General features: G+C 37.0%; 1 protein-coding gene across 1 annotated transcript in view; it reads right to left on the bottom strand.

Moving 5' to 3' along the window:
- The window catches only part of PPIL2 (peptidylprolyl isomerase like 2), a 34,350-nt gene extending 29,813 nt beyond the window's left edge, over window positions 1-4,537 (bottom strand). Inside the window, exon 1 of the mRNA XM_021715049.1 lies at window positions 4,522-4,537. Coding sequence (XP_021570724.1) covers window positions 4,522-4,537 — 16 coding nt within the window. The remainder of the gene's footprint in view (window positions 1-4,521) is intronic.
- Between the last annotated feature and the right edge of the window lie 5,588 nt (window positions 4,538-10,125).

Raw genomic sequence — 10,125 nt, 5'->3', positions numbered from 1 at the left:
ATGGACCTAACTTATCTAACATTCCACTCTGCCCATTAAGTGGGTTTCTGTCAATCACGGACAGCACCCACCAATACCAAGTGTTCCCGTACTCATTAGGAGAAATTACCCTCATGTAAAATCAAGTATAAAGTTCTTTCCCCTCCCTCTGTAATTGTGCATAAAAATTGCTTGCCATTGTGAATCAGGGCTCTGGTCCATGAAGCCTCTATGGGCTTCATGCATGAGCCCAGACTGGAGCCTGAATCAAGACCCTCATGTGTTTGCATCGGAGCTGGCTCTTTGTGGTCTCTATCTCTCTCATTAGAGTCCCGGGTTCAACAATATAAAAACAGGAAGGATATAAACTAATAGTATGATGGTTATCTCTGAGAAGGGAAGGACTTTCAAAACATTTTTAAAAAATATATATGACAAATGTTAACATACTAATTCTGCATGGTAAATACAAAGTTGCCTTTCTATTTATCCTCTGTACTTTCTTTGTATTTTTGAGTCAGAGTCTCACTCCGTCACCCAAGATGGAGTGCAGTGGCATGCTCACAGCCGCCCCTGCGTTGACCTGCTGGGCTCCGGCGTTCCTTCCGCCTCAGCCTTCCAAGGAGCCAGAACTACAGGCACGCGCTACCACACCCGGCTAATTTTTCAATGTATTGTAGAGATGAGGTCTCTCCAAGGTGTCCAGGCTGGTCTTGAACCTGTGGACTCAGGTAATCCCCTCACCTCAACCTCCCAAAATGCTGAAACTACAGGCTTGAGCCACGGCGCCTGGTCTATCCTCTGTACTTTCTAAAAATGTTTAAATCTAAGCCATGGCATAAACAATTTTCTTCTGAAAAATTTTAAAAGATTTTACAACATCCTCACCTGAAAAATAAGGGCCTACCTTCTTACATATCATTAGTTTGGCTTGTCCCTATTTTCTAAAAATTAAAAATTCTAATCTAAGAAATTTAAAATTCTTTCCTCTTCTCACACACTATTTGATTGAGTAACAATGTCAAGTCAACTTCTCAGGAGACCTCATGCTTTTATTAAACTGAAGGGTTCTGCCCTGCAGACCTCCTGAATGAAGTTAAAGATATTCTCAGCAGGGGCCTTCAAATGAACAATTCTATCATTTGCTGTGAGAACAAACAGCCTTGAGAGCCTGACTTCCAGTACTTGGCTCTGACTTCTCTGGGGGAGCTTGACACTTGCCCCAGAGAACTTAGTGAGTTCTTTTCCATTTTCTTTGCTATGTAAAGTATTAAACTTCTATGTATTTTTTTTTTTTTAAAGGTCCTAGGAAGACTTTGGACTTATCGAATGAAACCCGACTTTAAAGAAACTCAGTATCACCAGGACGAGTTTTTTTCATCTTATATCAAACTTGTCTCAGTTAAATTTATTGTAAGTTCAGTCCTGTTTCTTTCTAGGCCTTTGGAAATTTGACAAGCCATCTATAGTGAGATAGAAACAAGATGCCTCCCATTTACAATTATATTTACACACAAAAACAAAAGTTTAATATATTTTTGCCATTATGAAAAAAATGAGAGATACTGTTAATTTTCATAAAAGCTGATAAATATTCTCTCAAAGTAGCAACCTTCTGATTTAAAGAATTACTAGCTTGTTATCTTAAACAAAAAATCATATCCAACTTATATTGATGTTTTTCTATCTGAAGTGTGTCACACAATATTATAATTTATCTCATAAATCTACTAGTGTGATCAAATCCTATCAACTCTGATTGGCATAAATTTGAAACAATGAAGCAATCACATCTGTTAAGCAGTTTTAGCTTCTTAGACAACATTTTAAAAGCTTATTCAATAATATAATTATACTTTTTTTCTCACTAAGACCTCCCTGTACTTGATTTAAGCTTTTCATAAAGGTTTTTGTGTATACTGGGTTCATCATGACCTAATGTAGAAAGTAAGATACAAAATAAAAGTAAGAAAATCAGATGGAGAAAGTGGGGGAGAGGAAGTGACAGAGGTGGTCCAAGTGAGCCACTAATCAAGTACTTGGTCTCAAGATAGGGAACATGAGTTTAAATGAATGAAAAAATATAATATATACATATAAGTTTATCCTGAAACTACTCGTGAAAAAATATGAATGTATAATGTAAATAAAAATACATGTACATAGAACAAAGAATTCAACTATGCTTTATGAAGCAAAATATTAGCATATAACAAAAAAAATCACTGCCTATATATTTTTGGTATAAAATTCTAATTTTTAAAACTTGAATGATTTAATGAAAGTATTATAATAGTAGTTAAGAATCAATAAGTAAAAAAAAAAAAAGAAACCCAAAAAGTAATTCTATGCAATTTTCAGAACATTCCTAATAAGTAAGCAACCTTAAGCATAAAATGACCAGGCTTTACAGATACTGTGTCTGTGGTTAAAAAGAGAGATGAATATTAAAAATGAAATTCAGCACACTGTTAAGTAACTTTATCAAGTTATACATCCTTACAGCCTTTATATATATACTGCCTAAGACATGACTTAATAATATGTCAACATTCTACTAAAGATAGCTAAACTACTATAAAGCCCATCTGAGCCATTCATGGGTCATTAATCACACACAATGTTGAAACATTTCTTATCCACTGAACCTTACACCCGCCATTGTTTGCATGCATCCAGCTTAGGAGAGGGTGCCTTCTCAAAAGTATATCTCTTCAACTTCTTTGCATACCAACAAGCATCTTGTATGTACTCAGTACATATCTGCTAATTTACTTATTTTAACTTCTATGAAACCAGAAATCATGAATAAAATAGTTTAAATTAAACCAATTATATTTCCTACCATTAAAGTTAAAATCAATAAAACTTAACAAAACATTATGATCAAAGGAAAACTTCCAAAAAGAAACCACAGGTAATTACGATGGTGAAATTTCAACTCAAGAGAGTGACAAGCCGGGCTCGGTGGCTCAGCCTGTAATCCCGTGCCTTTGGGAGGCTGAGGTGAGTGGATTGCCTGAGCCCACGGGTTCGAGACCTGCCCGGGCAGCGAGACCTCATCTCTACAATAAATCAAAAAATCAGCTGGGCGTGGTAGCACATTCCTATAATTCTGGCTACTTGGAAGGCTGAGGTGGAAGGATCGCCAGAGCCCAGCAGGTTGAGGCTGCGGTGGCCGGGAGCGGCCACTCCACTCCAGTCTGGACGACAGAGTGAGACTCCACTCAAAAAAAAAAAAAAAAAAGAGTGACAAAGATCTTTTCACAAAATCCTGTGTTTAAGTCAGATGCTTTCTTTTTGTCTATAAATATGACGCGTTTTCACAAAACAAAAAGGTCACATTTTCTTAGGATCTTTTATTTTACTATTTGAAATGAACAGAATGCTATGCTAATAAAATAAGATATTTTCTCCATTCTTTCCCCATTCTTCCCTGGCTTTGTTGCACTCTCCTCACTATATAAAACTATCCACTAGTTATCTTAACTATTTTTTCAATATCTTGCTGCTTAATTCCTAAGTAAATGCATCAAGGAAGATGTTCCTTCATATTGAAACTCTCATGACTATTTTGTAGTTTAGCTTCAATATAAACACATTTATTTGATAACCCCAGGAGAATAACAGTATTAATATTCACTAAAAAAACTCCATTGTTTGTTTAATCTATCAAATACTAATTAAAAGAAGAAATAAATAATTTCAATTGTTCTAACTAAACTGTACTGTTGCTACTGATTATCTACCTACTTTCTGCATTTTGTTTTCATTCAAGAAATACTATGGTTTGCACAGGGACACTGGCAAAAATAAGATGGTTCCTGTTCGTATTACAAGCAGTAGACTAATAACTGCAATGCAGCATTAATGAGTATGCTAACAAGGCATGTTGGAGGTGAGGCAAGAGTACTAAGAATCAGGGCAAACTTGCCAGCGTTGCTTTGTGACAGGAGCAGGCTAGGAAAAGAGGCGAGGAGTCAGCACACAAACACCTGACTAAATGCATGTGCAGCCTCTTCTCCCAAAACCCTACGAAGATGGCAGTTAATAATTTTGTTTTTCAAGCTGGAATCTCACTCCATCACCCAGGCTGGAGTACAGTGGCACATTCACAGTCACCTCAGCCTCGACCTGCTGGGCTCCGGCAATCCTTCCACCTCAGCCTTCCAAGTAGCTAGAACTACAGGCACGCGCTACCATGCCCGGCTAATTTTTGATTTATTGAAGAGACGAGGTCTCACCAAGTTGCCCGAGCTGGTTTCAAACCCACAGGCTAACACAATCCACTCACCTCGGCCTCCCAAAATGCTGGGATTACAAGCTGACCCACCAAGCCCAGCCAGTAATATTTTGTAAAGCAAAGTTACACAAGGACAAAAAAGTAGAAGTAGTGACAAAAGTAGGAACAAGATCACAATTTTTTGGAAAATAAATGAATAAATTATCAAAACAAGTTACTCATAACAGAACATGTCATAATAAGACACTGAGAGAAGCAAGCCATTTTGCCCAGAGTCAGGCAATGACGCAGCCCCATACATCCCACTTCTACCATCCCGCTGGTAAATCTCCAATTAAGAGAACTGAGAGAAGAAGAAAGCAAAAGGCGGGGAGGGGATAATAATTCAGGAGAACATCCTCAAACTTAGGACATCTGCTTTTAGAATTAAAGGATCCTCTGAAGATTCAGCAAAAATAATGACTAAAACCCATTCGAAAACACGTCATCATAAAATTTCAGAGATAAAGACTCTAAAAGCTTCCAGAATAATAAAAAATAGGTCACATATAGTGGAAAAGAAAACAAAATGGCAAAATAAAATAAAATAATACCAAATGTTGGGAAACAAAGTCTTCGATATCTAAAAGAAAATTACTTACAATCTAGAATTCTATACCCAACCAAACCATTAACCAAGTCTGACAGTAAAATAATGTCATTTCAATCTTTCCTGGGATCCATTTCTACATGATAAAAAAGTTATAGGAGCTGGGCTCAGTGGCTCAGCCTGTAACCCTGCGCCTTTGGGAGGCTGAGGTGAGTGGATTGCCTGAGCCCGTGGGTTCGAGACCCACCTCGGCAACTTGGCGAGACCTCATCTCTACAATAAATCAAAAATTAGCTGGGCATGGTAGTGCGTGCCTGTAGTTCCAACTATTTGAAAGGCTGAGGCGGAGGGATCCCTGGACCCCGGCAGGTCGAGGCTGTGGTAGCCAGAGCGGCCACTGCACTCTAGTCTGGGCGACAGAGTGAGACTCCAACTCAAAAAAAAAAAAGCTATAGGGGAAAAAAAAATAACGGTGACTTGGGACCCATAGGTGAGAACAGAGTAAAGCAATCCAGTCTCTGAGGAGATTGCTAAAATGTGAGATGCACTGATTACAAGCTATCCCAGAAACCCTACCACACTGTCAAGGCATATGTACATTAATGTACATTAAGTCTCTAGAAATGTACCTAAAAATATACCTAAAAAATAGAAGCTATACTCTCCCCTAAAATAGAAAACAGAGAATAGGTAAAGAAAAGTAATACAAGAAGTTACAGAGACATTGTACAAAAGATTATTGGCAAAAGTACCAAAATAATACTGAAGGCTAGGCAACATAAAAGTAATTTTAATGTATCATTTTAACAACACATTTATCATTATTGTAAAAAATAAAACTTTAATATTTAGAATGGCAATCAAGAAATTTTTTTAAATAATCCTTGCTAATTAACAAAATTTAATGAGATACACTAGTTTAAAATTAAGTTTGTTGTCAAAAGAAGTCTTAATTGTTCTGCTGCACACTTGCAATGTGTTGTTCATCTTCCAGTAACTGCATTAGTGAATTGAAAACTATTCAACTAGATATCCAGTTAGAAAATGCTATAAATCAATACGTGGAAAGAATGTGTGAAATAAATTATACAATAATGTTGAGACAATCTGTTTTACTTACGCTTCCCCTTCACGTAAAATCTCCCTAAATTATGAGACTCTTCATGTAACATTTTATTAAAACTTGTCAATACTATACGGAAGTATTACTGATATATCTTTGAACGGAGTTTAATCAAGTAGACATTGAAAACTGCATAGTACTTGGGACAATCTGTAGTCTGGGGCTGTTCCCTACACTGTGGAATACCTAGCACCCTGACCTCCATTCATTAAATGCCGACAAACACACTCACAATCATTGTGACAAGTGAAAACACCTCCTACAAATTTCCAAATTTTCCTTATGGGGCAGGTATCACTCTTGTTTGAAAACCATTACCCTAGAAGTCTTACAGCAAGAAAAGGCAAGCTAGAGTATGGAAACAATAAGAACAAAGGAAGAATTTTTATCAGTTATACTTAAGTCATGACTTGCCAGTTTTATCCTATTTAAAATGTTCTTCTTCAGTCTATATTTTTTGGTACTGTATACTAAGGCTGACTTTAAAAAGAGTTGATGTAATTACTCTAGAACATGTCTCTTCTCTTTTGTTCATTTTAAAATAGTTTTCCTATATCGTGACCTTGTTAATACTCCAATTTTATTTAGATAGCCAAATAAAGTCAAATACAGGCTCTAATCAACAGATTGTGTATCTATAGGCATACCATGCGTATATAATTTGTGTGATTTTCCTTTCTGTTTTGTTGTTGCTAGGTTGGTTAGTTTTTACTGTTTCAGTGAACATCAATACTATGTGGACAATACTGAGACACTGTATTCAGTCAGTATAGTATTTGGTATTACTGAAGAGTACTAGCTGTGTCATTATTATGTAATGGCTTAAGAAATCCTCAAAGTATAACAGGGTCCTTTTTTATTTTGCAAACTCTGAATTTAATAAGGTTCAATTTAATTAGTCCAGAATTCAAACATACATTCATGCCAAATTTTGCAACCGCATGGGAAATAGAAAGAAAGAGATTTGAAACAATTCCACGAGAACAACCTTGGTTGTTCTCCCAAAACATCAGTGCCGAAACCCAAATTATTTCACCTGCTATCCACAAAATGGATGAAGTATGCAAGAAATCTTGTGTCTAATGTGACCTCTGGCTGTACTTTTACTTGTCATAATTATAAAGAAGCTCCTCTCAGAGCCAACCTGTAAGCCATATTATTACTCTTGGAACTTTAGTATGTATTTGGGGAAATGCTCAATTCTGTGACATACTTGAAGGAAAAATATAGATGGCTCTTACCTTTGTTACCAGGTATAAAAGACCTCCCTGAACAAAAACGTTCAGATATTATACAAATGAAAGATTAAGATTTATTGGATACAAATTTTTCTAACTTTTTAATGTGCAAATACAAATATGCCACTGTGATAACCTAGTTCAACTTAACAAGTCATGTATGTGTTAAACACAAAAACTAAAAGTTAAACTTTCATAATCTAGGCCAGGCTTGGTGGCTCAACTTGTAATCCCAGCACTTCGGGAGGCTAAGGTGAGTGAACTGCCTGAGCCCAAGGGTTCGAGACCAGCCCAGGCAACTAGGCGAGACCTCATCTCTACAATAAATAAAAAGAAATTAGCTAGGTGTGGGAGCATGCCTCTATAGTTCCGGCTACTTGGAAGGCTGAGGCAGAAGGATCACTGGAGCCCAGCAGGTCAAGGCTAGGGTGGCCGTGAGTGTGCCACTGTACTCCAGCCTGGGCAATGGAGTGAGACTCCAACCCAAAAAAAAAATTTATAGTCTAATTATTACTTTTATAATAATATCTGATTTTCCATGTCAGAGAAATGCACATCAGGAGGGATTTTTTTTTTTTTAACTAGAAACAAAAAAAATGTAAGCTACTCTCATCTAGAGATTTCTGTTTTCCCACACAGAATTTCACCAAGGAAATACAGTTGTTTTAAAAAATGTTTTGGCAAAACTGCCAACTTTATCAACATATGTGACATGTAACATGATTTTAAAGGGGGAAAAAAAGACCTCTGGATCATCTAACACAAAATATATATAGATTCAGAAGGTATAACAAACAGGATTAGCTTTCAGTACAACGTCAAACATACTATCAATTAGAAGATGTACAAGGCACAACAAGCCCAAAAATACTTGCGAAGTTTGATAAGAAGAAAAACTTCAGAACTATACACAAAACTATGACCAAATGTGCCATACTTATCTTTCTACTCCTACTCCCAACAGTCATACCCTTTCATTTTCACTTCAAAACTAGGTTCCAAAGTTGTAAAACATCAGTTACCCTTTACTAAAGTCATAGCCACAAATTGCCTGGGTTGGTTAACAAAAATACGGAAATACTGACACAAAAGAAGTTAGTTTGACCATAAAATAAAATGTCATCAAGACACTGCATGCGAATTAAGAGTCTTATGAAATACAGACCGTACAAGACTACGAGACATCACTCAACAGAAGTTGAGATGCTACCAAAGATCCCCATTAGCCCAAGAAGGCCCCAGTTTACACTTGCCATATTTGCATGTTACACGATACACTTTCACTCTCAAAATTATACTGGATTATGGGCAACCCCTTCAGGGCCCCTCCCACCGTGGGAGCTTTTCTGTCCTCTCAAATTCTGCTTTAAAAAAAAATTATACTGAATTACAAGATAAATTACATGGTCACCCTGGTTACTACAGCATTTCATATCACTAAATCATGTGTTCCTAGGATTGTATGATATGTCAGTAATTATTTATAAGAAAAATCTAACACAAAAATTTGGAGTGATTCACACATGGCACTCACTCCAACATCACCCAAACTCCTGCTGTCTAATTCACCTGTTCTCTGTAGTGCTTTGTGTATTTAGGACCAAGGATGGAGGCTTCCCTCTGTCTCTAGGGTAGCAAATTTGGAAAGAGCCTTTCCTCTTAGCCTCACACTAATTCACAATCTTTCCTTGCTCTTCAAAGCTCCTCAGAATCTTTTAAAGAATTACACCTAACTGTTTAAAACTACAATTGGTTGCTTTCTTGTCCTTTTTATGCACACCTTGAAATTCTTAACTGTGTATTAAAGACTACATTTGGGCTTAAGTTAACAGGGTGTTTATAGTCATTTCTATAAAAGCTTAGGCATCACCATTCTTTTAAGAATATGTCAGTGTCTGACCCTGATAATGATACTATTTTCATTTTTTAAGGAAATCAGATTTTACCTAACAGAGTCCTGAAAACGGCCTTGGGCTTAAAAGTCAAAAGATCTGATCTGAGTATTAGACATCCACCAAGCAAACCACACAATATCCCCAAGGCACGAGTTTTTCTGTATGTAATTTCATTCAATGACACAGGATTACAAGAACAATAAAATTAAAAAATTCAAGACATTCAAGCTCTTGCCTCCTGTTTAAGAAAGATGACTAAATGTAACACAGAATGAAAATACTTAGCAAGCTAAACCAATCAGAGACAAATAACTGCACTCTAAAAAATAACAACCACAACTTTGGTTAAAAACTACAACTTCCCAACCCACACACACAAAACTGTAATGGGCCACAAAGAAAGGCCCTTGAGTCAGACTACATGAGTCCAAATTCCAGCACCACCACTTTCAGCTGCGCAGCAATGAGCAACTAACTACCTAACATCACTAAGTCGCTCTCTGTCCCACAGTTGAAGATAACAGTACTTATCTCACTGTGAAAATCAACAGTCCGCGTAAAACCTCAATAATGCTAGCTGTTATTATAATACTCTCCATTAATGTCTCTTTTCAAGGTCAGGCATGGTGGCTCACACCTGTAATCCCAGAACTTTGAAAGGCAGAGGAGAGAGGACTGTCTGCATCCAGGGGTTTGAGACCAGCCTGGGCAACTTGGCAAGACCTCATCTCTACAATAAATCAAAAAAATCAGCCAGGTGTGGTGGGGCAGGGCACACCTGTAGTTCCAGCAACTTGGAAGTCTAAGGTGGAAGGATAACCTGAACCCAGCAAGTTGAGACTACAAGGGCTGTGAGCGTGCCACTGTACTCCAGCCTGGACAACAGAGTGAAATTCCGACTCAAAAAAAAAGAATATGTCTCTGAATTTCAAAAACAAGTCCTAAAAATTATTTTGATGTAAGAAGAAAATTTCACATGTATGTGCATGTGTATGTGTGTGCACATTTATATTCCAAGAAAAGATCACTTGGATGACACAGTTAGTAACTTCCCAAAT

The sequence above is a fragment of the Carlito syrichta genome, unplaced genomic scaffold (assembly GCF_000164805.1).
Source record: "Carlito syrichta isolate Samal-C Ts95f unplaced genomic scaffold, Tarsius_syrichta-2.0.1 Scaffold306579, whole genome shotgun sequence".
Lineage (NCBI taxonomy): Eukaryota > Metazoa > Chordata > Mammalia > Primates > Tarsiidae > Carlito > Carlito syrichta.
The sequence above is the reverse complement of the archived record's forward strand: the minus strand, read 5'-3'. Positions and strand labels throughout refer to the sequence as shown.